General features: G+C 40.8%; 1 protein-coding gene and 2 long non-coding RNA genes across 8 annotated transcripts in view; all 3 read left to right on the top strand.

Moving 5' to 3' along the window:
* The window catches only part of kmt2ba (lysine (K)-specific methyltransferase 2Ba), a 45,419-nt gene extending 41,528 nt beyond the window's left edge, over window positions 1-3,891 (top strand). For 4 of the 5 annotated variants that reach the window (XM_042077718.1, XM_042077720.1, XM_042077717.1 and 1 more), the window contains exons 35-37: window positions 548-631; window positions 852-981; window positions 1,730-3,891. In XM_042077718.1, coding sequence (XP_041933652.1) covers window positions 548-631; window positions 852-981; window positions 1,730-2,005 — 490 coding nt within the window. In that variant the 3' untranslated portion in view covers window positions 2,006-3,891. Of the gene's footprint in view, window positions 1-265; window positions 312-547; window positions 632-851; window positions 982-1,729 lie in introns of those variants that run through there. The other variant, XM_042077721.1, reaches the window with a different exon arrangement.
* Window positions 3,892-6,361: 2,470 nt separating this feature from the next.
* LOC121696331 lies at window positions 6,362-9,272 on the top strand. The gene is made up of 5 exons (XR_006026283.1): window positions 6,362-6,445; window positions 6,696-6,760; window positions 8,095-8,221; window positions 8,402-8,502; window positions 9,112-9,272. It is a non-coding gene; the product is annotated as an uncharacterized LOC121696331 (long non-coding RNA).
* Window positions 9,273-9,477: 205 nt separating this feature from the next.
* LOC121696332 lies at window positions 9,478-20,859 on the top strand. 2 transcript variants are annotated; one of them, XR_006026284.1, is made up of 6 exons: window positions 9,478-10,825; window positions 18,023-18,190; window positions 18,445-18,517; window positions 18,776-18,878; window positions 19,771-19,850; window positions 20,697-20,859. It is a non-coding gene; the product is annotated as an uncharacterized LOC121696332 (long non-coding RNA). The 2 variants fall into 2 exon arrangements; XR_006026285.1 differs by having other exon boundaries at window positions 18,023-18,222.
* Window positions 20,860-21,180: the final 321 nt, after the last annotated feature.

Genomic DNA, 21,180 nt, shown 5'->3' with positions numbered 1-21,180 from the left:
TTTTAAGAAACATATTTAAGTTTCTATAACACACAATGCTCTGGCCATTAAATAGCCTGAGTTGCGGAAATGGGCTTAAATTAAACAAACAAACAAGCTGATCTTGTGGCCTGTCGCTGCCCTCCAGCTTCACACATTCCATGTCTCCTCTTGGTCTGTTCCCAAATTATGTTACTTTTTAGTGACAGTCACTTAGTCACAACTAAATCAAATATTTTGCCTTTTGAGCTATTGATGTTGATATTGATGCTCTTCTTATATGAAGGTACCCTGATGAAGGTCTATGGCCCTTCTAAATCTAAGATTGCAAGGGAAACAGGCATTGTGTAGTAGGTTTTGTAGTTCCACTCCTTTTTTTTTTTATTTTATTTTTTTTATATATATATGAAAAGAGATTTTTATGAGCTGGCTGTAGGAAAACATTGTCACCCATTACCCAGGTTGTAATGAAGTTCTGAATTATTTGAAAGTTCTAAATGATTTGAAAGTTCTGAATGATTTGAAAGTTCTGAATGTAGTGCTGGTTTCGCACTTTGTCGTCCCGCAGGCGCGCCACCAACAGCGAGCTTCCTGTGGCCATGAGGTTCAGGCACTTGAAGAGAACCTCCAAGGAAGCTGTGGGGGTCTACAGGTAAGTTATCAACTAAGGGTCTGAGTCCTTTTCAGCAAAGAAAAGTGTTTTTATTTTCATTATTGTTTATTATTATTCATCTGAAGAACACTGTAATAGCCTACCTTGACTGTGTAGGCTATTATTTTCAAATTCAGATGAAAATGCACTGTTCATAACTGTTTCTAACTGGTCGTGACAGTTCGTAACTGATCTCTCTGGTTCTCTATTATTTTGTTAGGTCTCCCATCCATGGGCGTGGTCTGTTCTGCAAAAGGAACATTGAGGCGGGTGAGATGGTGATCGAGTATGCCGGGAATGTCATCCGATCCGTTCTCACAGACAAGCGGGAAAAGCACTACGACAGAAAGGTTTGTGCAAGAAAGAAGGAACCTTGAAAACTGATTTGTCAGTCATTGTGTATCTTTTCTACAAATGCTGCATTTCCTCTTTTGTTTGTGTGTGTGGTCCTTGATTCTAAGGCGATAAAAATACAAAAATAAAAAGCTAATTTCTAGGTGGTGTTATGTGTGTCCTATTAGCTTTGTAAATGGAGTGCCTGCACCACTCATGAAATCAAGTAACACTTACATAGGAAGGACTATACATGTTTCTGTTGTTGTTGAGCTCAGACATCACCAACTGTTTTTTCTCAGAATCACTGATTTCGCCTTTAAAGCTGCAGATGGCAAGATTTTTTTTTTTGATCATATTTACTGAAACCGACACTATGCTCCGACAAAACGACATAAATCAAAAATTTTGCTAAGTCCCCTCGTTCTGTCAGACTTGCCAACTGCAGCTTTAAAAGTCAGTCTGCATTTTATGCTCTCCCTTTTATTATTTAAGTCTGATAGCAATAATTTTACGATTAAAATTATTAATAATTTAATTGCCATGTGGCCCTTCTTGGTTTAAAACAGACACCCTCCCCTCCCCCAATCAAATGCTAATGTAGTGGTTCAAGGGGCTGTCAGGTATACAGGACAAAGGATGTTACCTTGATATAATGTATCCATGTGTCATGAAATGTTTGTCAGTCTAAGATTAATATTAAGTAATTATTCACCACAATTACTTTCAAGTCCTAAATTATCCCCTTGTTTCTGTTTCTCGCAGGGCATTGGCTGTTACATGTTCCGAATCGACGACTTTGACGTTGTGGATGCCACGATGCATGGCAACGCGGCACGATTCATCAACCACTCGTGCGACCCCAACTGTTACTCGCGCGTCATCAGCGTAGACGGTCTGAAGCATATCGTCATCTTCGCTCTGCGGAAGGTCCTCCGCGGCGAGGAGCTCACGTACGACTACAAGTTCCCCAAGGAGGACGCCAACAGCAAGCTGCACTGCAACTGCGGTGCTAGGCGCTGCCGGCGCTTCCTCAACTGAAGAGGGCGCTAGCCAGCAATGAGGCGCTAACAAAGAGAGAAGAGAAAAAAAAGAAGAAAAAGTGGGTGGAGGACAAGGAAAGACAGGACTTGAGTTGCGTCAAGGTGGAAGTTATGCTGCTCCATTAGGGTGTAGGGTGGTAAATCCTCTGGATTCAGGTGTAGGTTTGCCCTGTAGTAAAAAAAAAAGAATAAAAAAAAAAAAGCAGACATGTTAAGCGGTCCAGCATAAGTGGTGTGAGCTCTATCTACTTCAGAGGCTGGGAAGGGGAGGGGAGGTGTGGTATGGGCAGGGAGCTTGATGCAGGGTTATCCACATTTGCCTGTTACAGAGCCACACTTTCACCAACAAGATGCTTTAAAAAAAAAAAACAGAGGGAACAAACCAGGGAACAATGATATGCATCAGGGACTAAAAGGCCCGGTCGCTCCCAGCGGTCATGATCTCTTTAGGGGGAGGTCTAATCATCATGAAGGTGATGAGATTTTGTTGTTCGTGCTGAAGAAGACCCCATGGCAAATGACCCATTCATGTGAAAATAACATCTGGATTTTGTCCCATTTTGTCCCACTTCCCTCAATTCTTCATACTCACGACTGAACCATTCTTGCCACTGTACTCTTCACCTCTAAAAACTCACAACTTGGCCCCTTAATCCTCCCTTCCGCTTATTAAGAGAGTTCCTTCTACTCTCTCTCCTCTCTCCTCTCTCCTAGGACTCGTTGCCTCCTGTCATGAGCAGGTTATATATATGCTTGACTCTTCTGAGCCTAAGAGAGTACTGTGGTGTGATCTCATGTCTTTTGCTGAAGCGCAACCCTCTGGGCAGTGTGGGTAAAACTGACAAAAGAACCCTCTGCAGTCCCTCATCGGGTTCGTCGGGTTGAACCCACAATGTCTTTGGACAGGCCAGGTTAACAGTCTCAAACAGGGACTCGTTGGAAATGCAGCTTTATCACACAGCAAACAAACGGTCTCGTCACTCTTTGACGTTTGTTGGAGCAGCTATATTTTTTACTGCAGAACTATTGAAATGCAGGGAAGATGTGATGTTTCTTTCTACTGAACACCTTGCTGTTTCGAGTGACTTAAATCTATGTAGGTGCTACTTGAAGACAACCAACTCTTACCAGTGAAGTAGACCCAGTTCATAAGTAGAGCCTGCTTTGATCCTGTATAGAGAAAAAAACGCTTTTCTAGATTTTCTTTTTATTTTCTTTGGTTTTCTTTATGGCTGCTGTGACCAGTTCATAGAGGTTCTTAGGCACCCAGAGTGGAACAAAACATTACAAATTCACCTCCCCTAAAATAATTTTATGATTGTTGTTTTTTGTTTGTTTGTTTTTTTTGTCCTAGTGATTGTTCATAACAGAAATACAGTAGGAACCCTTGAAGTGTTATAATACAGCATCCTCAGAACAGCCATTTCTCTGTCCTCCTTTGTGTTTTACCAGCACAGCAGCGGAGCCCTATTCCATCGTTGGCCTCGATCTTGTTGAGATGTTGTTGAATCCTAAAGTGGCATCAAGGACTACAGAATAGACACAAAACCCCAAACGTAGCCTCCCTGACCCTCAATGTCAGCAGATCTCCTTAGTCTGTAAGGAGTGGGCGTGGTGGGAAGTATGTTGTTGCTTGCTTGAATGGGTGACCTCTTCTGACAGTCCAGAACTTCATGTTTTGCTTTACCAGTAGTCAGGTCGGAAATGTACAGGTGCACACATTTAAATTTTGAGTGATAACTTACCTGCTGTTCTAGCACAAATTTGAAAATGTTGTCTGTATATAGTTGTCTACAGAAATTTCCTAACTTGTTCAAATTTTTTACGCACTTTTTTTAATTTATGATGCTATGATCTAAAATAAAGGTGTTAATGATGTTTGAAGAAAATCGTGTCAGTGTTGTTAAATAAAAATGGGAAGCTGAAAGAAATCTGTGATCTAAAATGATAAAACACTTCTTAATCTGAGATCTAAGATTGTTTCATTCTTATCAATCTTCGCTCCAAGATGGATCAGCACAGAATCTGAGATCTAGGATGATTCGGTGCTTTTTTCAGTTACAGAGCTAAGATGACTCCGCACTTTTCTGTCTGTAATCTAATGTGATGGAGTGCCTCTCATTTCCCTTATTCCATCCCAGAAGAGGAAGACACTTGAGGCTCATACAGAAGTAGACTAATAACACAGCTTTTCACCTGGTTTGCCCCCAAACTCAAAGGAGAAATCCGGCGATTTTCCACTAAGATCTCTGTTTTTCGAGGTAAACAATTGGTCTTACCTAGCTCGAGTTGCTAGTTCCATCAGCTTAAGCAGCCAGGCAGCTACAGCGCTCTACTCTGGGGGCATGATGAACATGGGGGCTCACATACATGTCCTCAGAGTGTAGTGCTGTAGCGGCCTGGTGAAGGCAGCTTAGTTAGTCCCGACCTACATGAGATTGTTGTGAGTGGTGAATTTCATCAAAACCCGGCCCTTAAAAGCGCGTCTATTCTCCGCACTTTGCAAAGAGATGGTAGCTGATCAAAAGGCTGTACTGTTTCACAGCGAGGCAAGGTGGCTTTCCCGAGGTAAAGTGCTGTCGTGCGTGTTTGAGCTCCGAGTCGCCTGTTCTTGGAGGGAGAGCGCATGTTTGAATCTGCAAGCACGTTCACTAATGAACATTTCTTGACGAAGCTGGCCTATCTTAGCGATATATTTGATATATCTTAGCGATATTTCAGTTAAATGTCCAGTTACAAGGCAAAGACAAGCACCTACCTCACCTAGCAAAAAAGATTAGGCCTACTGCATTCACCAAAAAAAGTTCTGATTCGGGAGCCACTCTTGTGATCCCATGTATTAAACAGTAGGCCTACATCACATCCCTGCAAAGTTTATTTCAAAAATATTTCCCAACCAGCAGTGCTCAGTATGACTGGATTATGGATCCATTTAATGCAGCATGTTGGTATTTCATTGAATATATTGTACAATGCTGTAAAATGGCCTATGCTTCCTAATATGTTGCTGGAAAACAGAAATATGTGTGTTATGTATTTATTTATTATTATATCTGCAGCACCAGCTGATTTTAACTCTGTTGAAGAGGATATATTTAGAACTTGTCATTATAAATTTGACAATTTTAAGCTTGACCTACCACTTTCTTAGAGCGATGAGGGACAGGTGGGGCTCGAGAATGCCCCCTTGATCAAAGTGGGGAATGAAAGAAAAAGTTTGAGAACCACTGCTGTAAGCCAACATGAAGCAGGTAGCTCACCGTGCCGGGATTACTGTGTGCTTCACCTCACTGTGTGCTGAGTGTGTTTCACTAATTCACGGATTGGGATAAATGCAAAGACCAAATTTCCCTCAAGGGATCAAAAGACTATACTTATACTTAAGCATATTGTTTTTGCTCATTCTTTAATGTGCCCCTTGCAGTACGTTGTCTAGGCGGGACTGTGGTAGCGTAACCTGACTCGCCAGATGAATTTCGTTCTGCCTAGCTCCACTCACATCCATCTGGGATCGCTTCCGTTGAGAGTGATTTCGGCACCAGATTTTATGGTAGAGCCAATCAGGATGTGAGATGTGACGTAGATGTGACGTAGCGTAGAAGCGACTGTGAGACTGTTCTCAGCGTCACGGGTGGGCTTCGATGTGAGTGGTTGAAGTAGCACGTCAATAGATGACGGACAAGTGGCTTATCCAATCATATGCGGATATAGGATTTTTTTTTTAGGATATATAAGGATTTTTTGATAAGGCCCAGCCTTCTGAAGCACCACTCCAATGGATCGATCCCAGATGGATGAGTGGAGCTAGGCGGAACAAAATTCATCTGGCGAGAGTCAGGTTAGTGGTAGCGTAGTGATTAACCCGTTCAGCATGATGCAAGCTTCTGGGTACTCAGATTAGAGTCAGCCTATCAAAGTCCTCCAAATTGATAATCCACGTGCTGGAATTTGGTTTTACTCTCTAACATTGCGAAATGAGGGCATGGGTCTATATTTGCTCACAGACTGCTGTAATAACAAATGTTTTTTATGTGACTTTAAACCAAACAACTTGCAGTATCAAACAGAAGCATGTCCTAACACTAACAATAATATGATTTTTTAGCACTAGAAATTGCAGCATTAAAAAAGGCGAGTTTGGCTAGATTAGAATGATAAGTTCTGAAAGTAGTAAATTGTGGCTGTCTTAAGCCAGCAGCTGTTTAATACATTCTGTTTGCGTGGGTATTGATTTGACTGCTGACCCTAAACCAGCAGGCGTGCTGTTAGGGTTGCAACTGAACTTTACCATCCAGGGTCGATCTTCCTATCGACGCTTTGGGTTGGACTCTGTACATACAAAAATGTGCTATATAAATAAAAGTGACTTGACTGATTTCAGTACATAAAGCTGAACAAGAGCTCCTGAGCTGCTGAATCTCTTCAGACAGTTGCCAAGGTAAGATTCTCACGGACATCTCATGACGTGCTGAAACCATAGTCTATAAAAAAAAAAAGGCTAAAACCTATTCTTAAAAGTATTTTTTGTTTTTTACAATAAGCCAACACTATCAGTGATTTAGTATTTAATTATAATATTTATTATTTAATTATTATTAATGATTAGTTACTGTTCCGTCTTTATAGTTGTGAATCTCTGAAGTTCTCTGAAAATCTGACGTTTTGCTTGATGAAATGTTACCTTCCAGGTATCCTGGCATCACCATGAGGAAGCTTCCACTTATCACCCTCCTCCTGGCCGCTCTAGCCTTTAGTAAGCAGAAGCTCTCTTCTCAGATGCCTAACAGTGATGATGTTTCTCAGTGAAAACAAGCACTGTCTGCCTGTTTAGTCACAAGTGATGTGTGAATGCACACAGTGTCTGTTTGTATGTTTCCCCGATTGCATGAAGGCGGATTCTGAAAAGACTTGAATACATCATGGAACTTTACATCCATGCGATTAAGCAATTGCAACATGTAATAACCACAAAGTGTAGACACTGAATGATTTTACACTTTTGGAGCTTGGTCCTACCCTGGAAATCCAGAGTTCTCACGGGAGCACAATTTGAATTTGCTCAGCGAGTCACTCTGGCAATGGGGGATTCGACTTAAACTGACTGCATAACGTGATTATTTCGAGATTCTGATATGTTTTCAACCCGGAATTGTGCATACGTCATGGTTGAAAACGTATCAGAATCTCGAAATAATCACGTTATGCAGTCAGCTTAAGATGGCTGCATGCGGCTACATGACGTTGAATCCCCCTATGGAGTAATGATGCTCATTACTTATGTCTCTTGTATCGTGGGGCACCAATCACATCAGTCTATCTGATATAGGTGAGCCAGAGGTGAGCTAAACAGAGGACGACAGCGCTGCAACTTCGGAATCAGTCAGTAAACATCGGTCGTAGTGTTATCCAATTGCGTCAAAGTCCAGAATCATTCAGTAAACATTGGTCGCAGTGTTACCCAATTGCGTGCAGTGAGATTTTCAAATGCATGCTTGGTGCCGCCCCTGGTGCCGAGTTGGGCTATTACATTAGTCATGACCAGACCCTTAATCTTTCTAGACTTCCAGGGTCTGGATTTCCAGGTTATCTTGGTCCCATAATGGTTATGTTTGGGGAGTGGAGAGCTGAACCCCTTTAAAGGTAAACTATGCAGTATTGGCAATTTCCTTACTGTTTTCTCAGTTTTTGCTTCTTTTTCGCTGGCTCTGTCATGACGAATGTCTGAGAAACTCCATCGCTACCTTTTTCTAGCGGGTGCCTGGCGTGTATTTGTATTTGAATGAAGTAAAGCAATTTGTTACACTCGTTATACTTCCTGACACTGAGGCCATCGGCCCGCCGGCCCACAGTTGCAAGGGTGGTTTTTCCACTCACAGGCGCTAGGGGAAGCGAGACAGCCACCATTCAACCCGAAAAAAGTCATATAACCATTCCAATGACTCTGAAGCTGTTAAATGAAGGTAAATTAAGTTAAAAAACTTGCATATTAAGCTATAAACCTGCATAGTGTGCCTTTAAATGGAACCCGGTGTGGTGGTGGTAGTAGTGTTCTGTGCGGCCATTTTAACTCCTGTCTACTCTCTAAAGGTGCAAAGGGTGTCCGTGCTCCAAGACAAGCGAACCCCATTATTAGCGACCTGTGGTTTCTGTATGATCAGGCCATGGAGGAGATTGGCAAGGCAGTTGGAGAAGAACAGCTACTTTCTGTACTAAAGTAGGTTATGACTTATTACTCATCCACTTGTTTCTGTAATACTGAAAAAAAGATACAAATTCTGACTTAGCCCAAGTTATTTCAATTTGTTGTAAAGTAAGTTATAATATAATGAAATGGTTAAAATGTGGTGTAGCTCCACAATGTTAAATTCTAAATTGTGTCTCATTTCTGTCTCAGATCGACAGCTGAAATGGCCACCAATGTGAGGCATGCAGCAACCAAGCTCATAGACTCCATCATCAGCAAAGCCTAGAGTTACTACCAAGCCAGAGCATATGGTGAGTCTGCCCTGGCTTTGGGTTTGAATATTGTGGAGTAGGTGTATTAGCGTGTGACCAGTAGACTAATGCAGCCAAGTCTTCCCACATTGATCGGAAGGTGGGACTTGTAGTTACTTCAGTTTCTTATAATCAGGGGCGCCTGCAGGATGTAAATGTAAATAGCCTACTGTCATGCATTTAATAGGATACTGTGCAGAGTTGGGAAAATGTAGGCCAACTTGCCACACACAGGGGAAGTTCTCTGTCTTGTTTCTGAGTAGCCTTGATGGTACGCACAGTATGTATAAGTATATATACTCTTTTGATCCCTGCATTTATCCCAATCACACAACACACTCCGCACACAGTGAGGTGAAGCACACACTAATCCCGACGCAGTGAGCTGCCTGCAACAATAGCGGCGCTCGGGGAGCAGTGAGGGGTTAGGTGCCTTGCTCAAGGGCACTTCAGCCGTGCCTACTGGTCGGGGTTCGAACCGGCAACCCTCCGGTAACCAGTCCAAAGCGCTAACCAGTAGGCCACGACTGCCCCAGCAGTGTGCCTGCTTATAATATTAATATATTATTATACATAATCTAAATAATGATTTCTCGTGTCTGCTTTCAGGATTTCTCTGGTCCTCTGTGATGCCTCTGGTATCCTTTGTTGTGTCAAGAACTGCACGTAATTTGACCTGTAGGATCACTATGACACCTTCTGAATGCATGCCAAGTTTTGAATTCCATTCATGGGAGGCCATACAATAAATTCATTTATTTGTACATTTACTGACTGTACACAAATCGGCCTGCAGGTGGTGGTGTGGAGCGAAGGGTTGACGGATGAAGTGTACACATACAGTACACACACACACACACACACACACACACACACACACACACGGGCACAGAAACGCACACACACACAGGCACAGAAACACACATGCACACATAAAGACCGACACGCACACCGACACACAAGCACACACACACACACACACACACACACACACTGGCACAGAAACACAGAGAGAGAGAGAGAAAGAGAGAGAGAAGCACACATATACTCAGAAGCAAACACACACACACACACACACTCATTTACATACAAAAAAAGTTGCATGAGATAATAACAATAGCAACAATTGATAATAACAATATATTCTGTAGGTGACAGATCCGGGTAATTTAACCCAGAGGAAGTGGTACTGTAAACCTTCTAATAGGAGAGCCCTTTGGTTTTGTTTAGTTTGGAGATTGAAGCCCCCGGGCTGTTCTTCTAACAGGTTTACAATTTCCTCTAGGTTGTCTTTGGTTTGCCACTAAACCACCTATTTGGAATCATGACTTGATGACCTTGTGACACTAAACTGTGATATAGCATCTTCCCTGACAAACAGGGATGTAGTGGAGGCTAAACACAAGTGAACACATTTTATCCGTCTCTGAAATGTCAGGAGTTTATCCACCTAAGCTAATTTTTCATTCGACTTTTAGCTATCCACCTCTCAAAATAGCTACTTTTATCATTCGAAAATCGCACTGTTTATCCACATTCACACACTCACATTCATATTTACACTCTAGGAACCATTTAATACCACTGATATCGTTATAAACATTGGTCAATATACATTAGCCTCCACCCTCATCAATTTTCTGAATGCCTTTTTCAAAATGCTGATTCCGCATGGCAGTCACCCTCACAGAATTCATAGTTTACCCATCTCTTATTTTACCACTACATCCCTGCTGACAAACCCAATTATTTTCTGAAAGGTGGTTGATCCCTGAATTGATGTGGAAAACCTGTACTATACCAAGATGTGTTATTACATATAACACTGTTGTCATGCTCTTACCATTGAGTTGTTGCTGAGTATGTTTTAGTTAGAACACCAGTTTACTTGTTAAGGTGAATTGAGTGTCTTTAAAATATATTCATCAAGCTTATCTATACTACTTTTGTTTTACTGCTGTTGGATTGTTGAAATTAAAATAGTCCTTGGATGGCACAAAACAGCCACAAGGCAATGGTAATGGAAACACTTACTTTATTATAAATAAGAGGGAAAACAAGTCATAAAAACTTAAAAGGGGTTTTGTATTTGCATACTGTATGTTTAAACTTGACATAAATACATAAACATCTGCAAGTGCTGTCATGTACAGGGGCGGACCTGGACACTTTGAGGCCCAAGGCAAAGGATTCCGAGGCCCCCGTCAAAAAACTGACAGGTGGATTACACCTCCGTAACAACATCAGCTGATAAACACGCGTCACACTACTCCACCGTGTGACCTTCTGATGAAGACGGAAGTATACATAGAAACATGTCAAGGTAAAGAAAAAACATCTACCAATATATGTGTCTGTGATAAAAGAAAAAACAAACTTATTTATCTCAAGTGTAGACACAATGAATGCAATACAAGTGTTATGCTCCACTATTGATAGCTTCAGTTTGGCAGACAAATTCATACCAGTGCTTTGCTTTGCACATATATACACAATACCAAAGTGTACTTGCACTGAATGCACTGTACTGTTCAAAACAACGACTCTGAATTTTTTTTTTTTTTTTTTAAACCCAGTGGGTAATTTATTTTCCAAAGTGTCTTGTGTTAATGGCTGACAGCAGCTAGAGACTCACTTGAGGCCGATCTCCTGACCCAATAGTTTTCCAGCACTGAGATAGACGGAACTCGTCAAGGCGAGAAAGCCACACATCCTCTTAGGAGCGATTTCTCCCAAGTACATCAGGTGCAAATTTATCCCCAGACCTAAAAACAATCATTGATGGATGAAGTTCATACAGGGAACGAGATCAGGGGAGACTTTACAATGCCAAACCATCTTAGAAAAAGAGAAGGAACATGAAGCAGAACATAAAGACAGAAACAGGAAGACAGAATGAAAATGATAAGACAAAGCAATGTAAAGCATCATGTAATTGCTCACATATGACTACACATACCTGCATTGTATCCATATAGAGGATAGGAGGATCATCTCAAAGGATTTCACCATTCGGCTCAGGATTATTATCATGGCAGCAAGGATGGCCACCACATTCTTGATCTGCAGACAGGTCTTCCTGCAGGAGTTATTATTAGAGAGAGACAGTACAGTCATGTAGTATGAGCAGTACTTCACTGGATAATTACAGTATTTTCCGGACTATAAGTCGCACCGGAGTATAAGTCGCGCCAGTCAAAAAATGTGTCATGAAGAGGAAAAAAAAACATATATATAAATGTATATATGTTGCACCTGAGTCGCAGGACCAGTCAAAATATGAAAAAAAGTGTGACTTATAGTCTGGAAAATATGGTACTGTAAAATTATCTCCACATCTTTGCAAATGTGTGCAGGTGTGTATGGTGCTTTATGGTCTTTTGGGCCCCCACCCAACTTCAAGGCAGAAGGCAGAGGGCCCAAAAGACCGTATATCATTTATGGAGGGGAGGCACGTCTTCTGACCGTCCGTATTTCGATGAGAGGCTCACGCAGGTCATTGTTCCAAACAGGGCCCCCAGACTCAGGGTGGAAACCATGAAAGACCATATGAGGGTGTTGGTGGACTCTGTCACAGGGACATCGTATCTGCTCAGTCACGTCTGGTTCACAAAGCTCTGGATGTGCTGCAGGCAGACGGAAGCATGTTGTTTACACAACATTTGCAGTTCGTCCAATCAAGACGAAAACAGTCATGCTGCTACCTGCTATGATATTGACGGGGGTTTCTCGAGGGTTTCTCCCCCGTAAAAATGTTGAAATTCTGACAGCTAAATACACCATTTAAACACAGTTTTCTATCGCAAATTTGCACGTCAATCATATGTCACCGTGTGGGGAATGCTACTTTTCAGACGCCCGTGGCGTGCTTGCTGCTGAGAAGGTCTCACACAGAAGTTGAAAAGGGAAAGGAGGAAGAGGGGTCGGGAGATTCATACATGCATTCATACAGCATACATACAGCATACATGCATTCATACAGCATACAGTACATGCATTCACACAGCATACATGCATTCATACAGCATACATGCATTCACACAGCATACATGCATTCATACAGCATACATGTCAAGATGTTGTTGGGGTTAAATTGTGAAGGATTTATTGTCAAAATGGTGATGCAATGAATTAAACGATCTTGCCAAATAAAATTGCCACAGAGTATTGGTTGATTCGGGTCATTCATTTTTAACATTTGATACTTTGTCAATGTTCTTTTTGCAGCTAAATATGGGTTTACGAGAATTTTAGATTATCACATTATCTTTTTTTTAACTGGCTCTGGCTCCATGGCAGGAGAGTCCAGGTGCTAAAATGGCCTGTCTGCAGTCCAGTTTCATTCTCAAAACTCTAGCAACTGGTCTCCTCAGTTCCTAAACATTTACAGAATGTTGTTAAATGAAGAGGTGAAGCAACACAGTGGTAAACATCCCCTTGTCCCAACTTTGTTTTAGATGTGTTGCATCAGATAAATAAAAAACATATATTTTCCAAAAAACAATACAATTTCTCTCCTTCAACATTTGGTATGTTGTCTTTGAACTATTTTCAATCCAGTTAACATGATTTGGAAATCTTAGCATTTTGTTTGTTCACATTTTATACAGCGTCCCAACTTTTTGGGAATTGGGATTGTATTACTACTGATAACCTTGTGACACTAAACCGTGATATAGCTTCTTAACTGAAAAACCCATTTATTTCTCAAAGGTGGTTGATTCCTGGATTGATGTGGAAAACCTGTCCTATATAATGTGTATTATTATAACAGTGTGGTCATTCTCTCATCATTAAGTTGTTGTTGAGTATGTTTCAGTTAAAACATCAGTTTACTTATCAGATCATAGTTTGTTGTTAACCTCATAGCTGAAGACATTTTGCAAAATCAATGTGTAAACTGCGGCTAATAGTTGGGAAATTTTGATTGTAGTTTTCTTGTGAGTAATCCTTAAAGTTAGACCAATAGGTCAGAGGGTTCGATTTGGAGAAGAGTTCACACATGTGTTTTGAGCTGGTACCATTAGATTTCCACTTGGTTCATGTTGAGTACAATGCATACCGGTAATTTTGCATTCACATATTTTGTCTGAAGCATGGCATAAATGACCTTCAGACTAAAGGCCAACGCCCACTGGCGACAACATTCGCGTCTATGGATTTGATGCCCAAGAGATAGAATGATTTCCTAAACTTTGGCATTGATTTGTGTCAGACGCCACCAGTGTGCTTTGCTCTGTGAAAAGTAATGTTCTAAACTTTGCCTTCACATGATGCACGTCAGACGTGTTGCTGTGGACGTTTATGATCCAATCAGCAACATGTACTTTTCGGTCATTCCTCTTCGTTGCTGTGGCCGTTTATGATCTGATCAGCAACATATTAACATTGCAAGCAATATCATAAATACTTCAGTCATTCCTCTTTGTTGCTGTGGCTGTTTATGATCTGATTAACAACACTTCAGTAATTCCTCTTTGTTGCTGTGGCCATTTATGATCCATTTCATTTCATTTCAAACCTTTATTTTCCTTCGCGGGTGTACAATTGAGGGCAGCCCTCATTTTCAATGTAGCCGAGATACAACATAAAACAATAATATAATAACAGCAACCACTGAGATCACAGCCATAAAAATAGATCAAATAAATAAGAATAGATAAAAATGCAGACAATCAGGTAAAACAGTTACAGACTGGGACAGGGAGGTTTGTTACTAATTTGAATTGACCATAAGAAACTAAATGATTTAGTTTAAATGTGTGTTGAATTGAGTCCAATCAGCAACATATCCACATACCATGCAATAAAATAAGTAAAACAAAAGTAGGTGGTAAATTAGAAAATTAGAAAGCTTGATGAATATGTTTTAAAGACACTCAATCCACCTTAATACACAGGGGCAGTTAATATGGTATTAATATGGTTTTGTTTTTTTTACTTGCATTAACACTGTTGATTTATACACAATGCCACCTAAACACAGGAAATTACTGTATGACCTTTCAAGGGCTACCATAGACTCTTGTAGCAGAAAATAACACATGATAACAGCAGAGTGTATAGACACTGTCATGTCTTTGTACTTTTGGTGATTGGTCCCCGCAGCTAACCATAATGCTCTGCTAATATTGATTTGCCCGCTGGCCTGTGGATCAGCAACCAACCACATTGCTCATCATTAATCTGCTACAAAGCCCAGCTATTGTGAAGATGGAATACCCTGCCTTTGTACATCAAACAGACAAATTCTGTAAACATCTTTAATTAAATAAAAAAAAAAAGACCTGAAAACATACCTGTATATGAGAGATTTTAGTTAAAGGAGAAATCCAGCAAGTTTTCACATAGATCTCCATTTCTCGAGGTCACCAAGTACTGTTAGCCAAACCTCATCTCATTGAGATGGGGTCTGGAAACTACATGTACATTTTCTCATATTTGAAACATGGTTTACGAATGCCCAGAGCCGTTTATTGGGCGCTGTGAATGTCTATGAAATGCGTCTGTATGTAGCTCATAACCGCTTCGGTATGTCGTCATCGTCTTGCTGTCCCTCCTCCGTTCTGTGATTTACTCCTTCGTTGAGGTGAAAACAAAGTTCACGGAATCCAGGCTGCCCAGCAGCGTGAATAAAACCACGCTTGTAAGGCAGCATGGGAATACCCAGGCTAGCGTACTGTAGGAAAAAAACAATGAACACAATCTGTTTTACCTAGCTTGAGTTGCTACAGCCAGCAGCTAATGTAGCAAGGCAGCTGCAGCGCTACACTCTGGGCGCATGTACATGGTAGCTCATGCCTGGCTAACTCAAGTTAGGTAAAACCGATTGTTTTCTTTTTTGTTTTATACTGACAGTACTCGTTGACCTCGAGAAATAGAGATCTATGTGAAAACTCACCGGATTTCTTCTTTAACTCACTTTTATCTTGTATTTCTTCACATTATTATGACCACCACCGCGCTAGCGAAGCAAGAACCGTAGGGCTTAGGATGACTAACTTCAACCCATCCCATATCCACTTATTTGAGGTATAGCGCCACCTACTTAAAAATGAAAAAGCAAAAAAGAGGCATTGTAATCACAGGCATCTCTGGCTGACATGTTCAAAACTACACAAAATGTGAAGAGTAGGGTCATGTTACCCTCTGAATGCATGCCAAGTTTCATGGAATTCCGTTCATGGGGGGCCATATCTGCTACACACATACACATACATAAACACACACACTCGTGCACTGCACACACACCCACAAACGCGCGCACGCACACATAAACAAATACACAGATAAAGACACAGACACACACATACACACAACACACACACATACACACACACACACACACACACACACACAGTACACATGCACACATGCACACACATACTGTACAGGCACTCACACACACACACACACACACACACAGGCACACACACAAAAACATGCATACGAATGGTAGAGGCTGGAGTAGGAAATGGAGACAAATTGACAAGCGTAATTTATTTTTGTGGAGAGAATGTGCAGGACTGAGTGGAGATCACAGTTTATACCGCTTTGCGGTACATCTAGTTATAGTACCAAACATAGAAGCATCTGTCCTGTTTGGTGAAGGGACCCTAACAATAATATGAACTTTGTCCACCTTCAAATGACTGATAATGACTGTCTTGTGTTACACCTAGATAAATATGTAAATAAGTCTTTGCCCATTTAGGTCTTTCAAATAAAATGTGTTGTTGCCTCACAATTTCTGCTGTGGATTTTTTTCTCTCTAGAAATTGTAGCCTGATAGGCATGTTTGGTTAGATTAGAATTAAGTTGTGTCATGTAAATAGTAAATTGTGGCTGTCTCTTAAAGGTTGATTTCAGACCCAAAAAAGGCCGCTAGCTGCCTGCCCCGTAAGCAGGCCGTCAAAAAAAAACGTCTCTGTAGGCAACCTAGGCTCCGAGATCTGCTACCAACCAGGGTTCGGCAACCACTCAAAGGCAAAATAAAGTGTTTCAACCAATAACCGACGAGATGAGCGTTTAGGAGAGTTTCCATTGCACGGGAGGGAGGGGGAGGGAGTAACGAGCTAGCTCTCTGTTTTGTTTGAACATCAACAAAAGTGACTTATCCCCGCTATCGCTGATACAACCTTTAAGCCAGTGTGTGTGTGTCGATATTGATTTAACTGCAGACCCTAAACCAGCAGAAGCGTCCTGTTAGGGTTGCAACTTAACTTTACCATCCCGGATCTTTACCTGTCTATCGATTGATTTCAGTACTTAACCCTTAAAGGTGTGGGTTTTGAGCATTCGAACATAAGATTCCGTTACGCAGCAATTCAAGTTTCTAAAATTCTATGTTGAATTCAATGAACCCAGATATTCTTTAGAACGTTAATTTTCCAACATTCTGTACACCTTTAAGGGATGAAGCGGAACAAGAGCTCCTGAACTGCCGAATCTCTTCAGACAGTTGCTATAGGATAAGGTTCTCATGGACATCTCATGACGTGCTGAAACCACTGACTATAAAAAGGCTAAAACCTATTGTTCTTATAAGCAACTTTGTTACAATAAGCAACACTATCAGTGATTTAATATTTAATTTTTTACTTTATGAAATCTTGCCAGATATGTGTAGTAACCATTTTAGAAAAGCAATAAGCCACTTGAGTCCGTAGGTTCTCTAGCTGTTCTAAAATCAGTGGAACCCACGGACTCTCGGGCCTTAAACAAAGATTATAAATGGAGAAGCAAGATATTTCATCAGGTGCCACTTCCGGGAACCCGGATCGCAGGGAGGCGGGGTCAACACAGGCTAAGTCTCGAACAGTAAAGCTGAGTCTAACAGTCGTGGTTGTTATTAGAAGCGGGCTGCTGAGCGTCTTGACAGAAGATGCTCCCCGAGTCGCTTCCTCGATTCGTCTCAAAGTCAAAACCTGAGACAAAGCCTGTTATACTAAAACATACGAACGCAAATCATGCTAACGTGGCAGGTGCCAGCCATTGCACAAAACTGGCTCTGACCAGATGGAAAAAAACTGTCCCGAACAGAACAACGCACTATCTCCTTCGGCCCATGTTATCACTGAGGCCTCAGATGTCGCCGAGCAACAGTATGACCCTCTTGGTGGCAAACAGACACCGGCCTTAAGTGTCCATAGCCTGGTCAGGCTTTTGGTATTAGACAAAGTTCTATACAATAGTATGAACCTGTGACCCTCTGACCTATTGGTCTAACACGGTTTCTACATTTATTTTGCAAAATTTCTTCAGCTATGAGGTTAATATACGGGGGCCGTATTAATATGCTTTTGTTTTTTTAACATGCATAAAACAGCGGTTTATACACAATGCGGCTAATACACAAGAAATTACTGTATGATCTTTTAGGGGCTACCATAGACTCGTGTGGCAAAAAATAAGACATGATAACAGCAGAGTGTATAGACACTGTCATGTCTTTGTACTTTTGGTGATTGGTCCCCGCAGCTAACAATAATGCTCTGCTAATATTGAATTATTGATTTAGCCGCTGGCCTCTGGATCAGCAACCAACCTGCCCCGTGGTATGACTGCACTTCACCCTCTGGGTCTACTGCTGTCTGACCGCACACGCTGAGTAAAGCTCACATCCTCCACGCTGTTCAGAGGAAGACGCTGCTGCAGACTTAACTCAGATACTCACCAAAGCTCTAAGGTACTTCAAAAAGCTGTTCATTCATTTCACAAGTAACTATGTCTGTGTTTATACATACACACAAACACACACACAAACACATACGTACAGATACATATACAGTACTGTACTTCTGGATTTTCTTCATGCACTTGATATGTTGATTGATAAGTGAGAGCATTGTTTCCAATGTGAAGTGTGTGTTCCAGTGTGTGTGTGTGTGTGTGTGCGTGTGCATCTGTGATTGATTATTTGCCATGCTTGTTTGTCAAAAGTTTACCTGGTGCAAGAGTCTCGTCATGACCAAGCTACTATTCATCTCATTCTTTCTGGCAGTACTTGTCATCAGTGAGTTCATAGAGTCCCATATTACATTTGTGTGTCTGTGCATATCTGTGTGTTTGTTTGTTTGTTTGTGTGTGTGTTTGTGCTTGTATGTGTGTGTGCATGCATATGCATGTGTTTGTGTGTTTGTGTGTGCATGCATATGCATGTGTGTGTGTGTGTGTACATGTCCAGTGCACGTCTTGTTCTACTGTCTCAATGTGTGAATCAGACAAAACTCCACACACACTATAGAGTATATGTTCTGTGTGCTCTCATCAGGTGTGGAGGCTAATTGGGCCTACGACACGATGAAAATATATAACGAGGCCATGGAGATGATTGGCAAGATAGTTGGTCGAGAGAAACTTGAAGCTGCATATAAGTATGATTTTCTACAAAACGTTCATAAATTATTTATCCACGTTAATCACCAGGGGCCGTATTCACAAAGAATTTTAAGGCTAAAAGTAGCTCCTAAGTGGCGAATTTAGGAGCAACTCCTAAAAATAATGGGCGTGTCACTCCTAACTTTAGGACTCCTATTTTTTTTCACTAAAAGTAATTCACGAAGCATTTTAGACCTAAAAGTAGCAATTTTGCATTGTAGGCATAAAAGGGATGCTATAACGCCACCAACAACAACCAAAACTACTTTTTGTCAACATGTAAATGAAATGTAACGTTTCATTGTGAATCAAATTAAAATGTTCTCCTGTTTGCAAACGTAGGCATATACTGACAGATTAATTTAATAATGTTGCAAAGATAGCCTAGCCTACTGCATCAATCCGTAGGCCTATGTTTCATTAGGCTACTAGGCTATTTGTTTTGTCTTACTCTTTATTCATTTAGGCTAGGCCTTTTTATTCAGTTATTCTTCCATCCTTCGCACTACTAGCGCACGCATTCTCAGACCTGTCACCTGTCACTCATCATCGTAAGGGAGGTGTTTGGAATCATTCCCGCGTTACAATCATCAGCCAATCAAGGTGGTCACTTCAGTCAAGCTTGTGCATGAGTAATGACGTCATCCATAGCAACGAAGACTCACTCTTAGTTTAAGAGTTGTCATTTTTCCTTACTAAGAGTAGGTCTGAAAGGCTTTGTGAATAACTTTTAAGAGAAAACTCCCAGCTAAAATCTTTTAGTGCGATTTAGGAGTACTCCTAGTGGTAAGATAAAAGGCTTTGTGAATACGGCCCCAGATGTTTATTCATTAGTGTTGCTTATCATAGGCTTCAAGATTGAACTATTTGTCTTATTTTGCTTTCCAGCACAGGTTTTGAAACAGGAGCACGTGTGACTGAGGCAACAGTTAACCTTGTTAGGGACGTCATCAGACACCTCTTTGAATGTAAGTGATATCATTCAGTCTATAAGTTAAGTAGGACATCCAAAGAACCCACCTCTTAAGGAATAATAAATGAGTGGGTGTATGAATGTTGTGTTTGACCTATATGCATGTACTATATGTATGTAAACTACCAGTCAAAATTTGGAGACACTTAGAAATGTCCATTCCACTCCATTATAGAGAGAATATCAGCTGAGATCATCAGCATTGTTTTTTTAAACAGGACAGCAGTTTTCAGATTACATTATGTGCTTACATAATTGCAAAAGGGTCCTCGACTGTAGAAAAAAATGGCTGATCTTTAATGCAATATCTACATTTCCCATTATCAGCAACCATTCATCCAATGTTGCAAAGGCACATTCTGTTTACTAAGAGGGTTAAGGCTGCCAGTCTTATGACATCATTTTCTATATTTTTGATATGTTGCTGAGTATAACATAAACAGCAAAGAAAAGTGATTGATAATGACTGACTGACTATTATTGTGTTACATGCTTCAAATGTAAAGCACTTTGAGCTGCATTCTGTGTATGAAAGGTGCTATACAAATAAAGCTTTATTATTATTATTATTATTATTATTACTAATCTGATATCACTTTAAAAGGCTAACTGAGAAAACATTGGAGAGCCCTTTTGTAATTATATAAGCACATAATGTAATCTGAAAACTGCTGCCCTGAGTAAAAAAACAATGCAAATGACCTCAGCTGGTATTCTGTCTATAGCCTAATGGAGTGGAATGGACATTTCTAAGTGTCGCCAAACTTTTGAACGGTAGTGTGTGTGTAACATAACATATATACATATATAAATACATAAATTCCCCCCAATTTCTTTTCAGAACTTTACTATCTGTGACCTATTCATTGATGTGGAACCAACCACATTGCTCATCATTAATCTGCTACAAAGCCCAGCTATTGTGAAGATGGAATACCCTGCCTCTGTATATCAAACAGACAAATTCTGTAAACATCTTTAACTACATAAAATACCTGAAAACATACCTTTTTATGAGAGCTTTTAGTTAAAGGAGAAATCCGGCAAGTTTTCACATAGATCTCCATTTGTCGAGGTCACCAAAACAATGAACACAATCTGTTTTACCTAGCTTGAGTTGCTACAGCCAGCAGGTAATGTAGCAAGGCAGCTGCAGCGCTACACTCTGGGGGCATGTACAGTACATGGTAGCTCATGCCTGGCTGCGTTAGCTGCCTTGAGCTAACTCGAGCTAGGTTAAACCGTTTGTTTTCTTTTTTTTTCATACCGACAGTACTCTGTGACCTCGAGAAATAGTGGTCATTGTGAAAACTCACCGGATTTCC

Source organism: Alosa sapidissima, chromosome 21 (assembly GCF_018492685.1).
Source record: "Alosa sapidissima isolate fAloSap1 chromosome 21, fAloSap1.pri, whole genome shotgun sequence".
NCBI lineage: Eukaryota > Metazoa > Chordata > Actinopteri > Clupeiformes > Clupeidae > Alosa > Alosa sapidissima.
The sequence above is the reverse complement of the archived record's forward strand: the minus strand, read 5'-3'. Positions and strand labels throughout refer to the sequence as shown.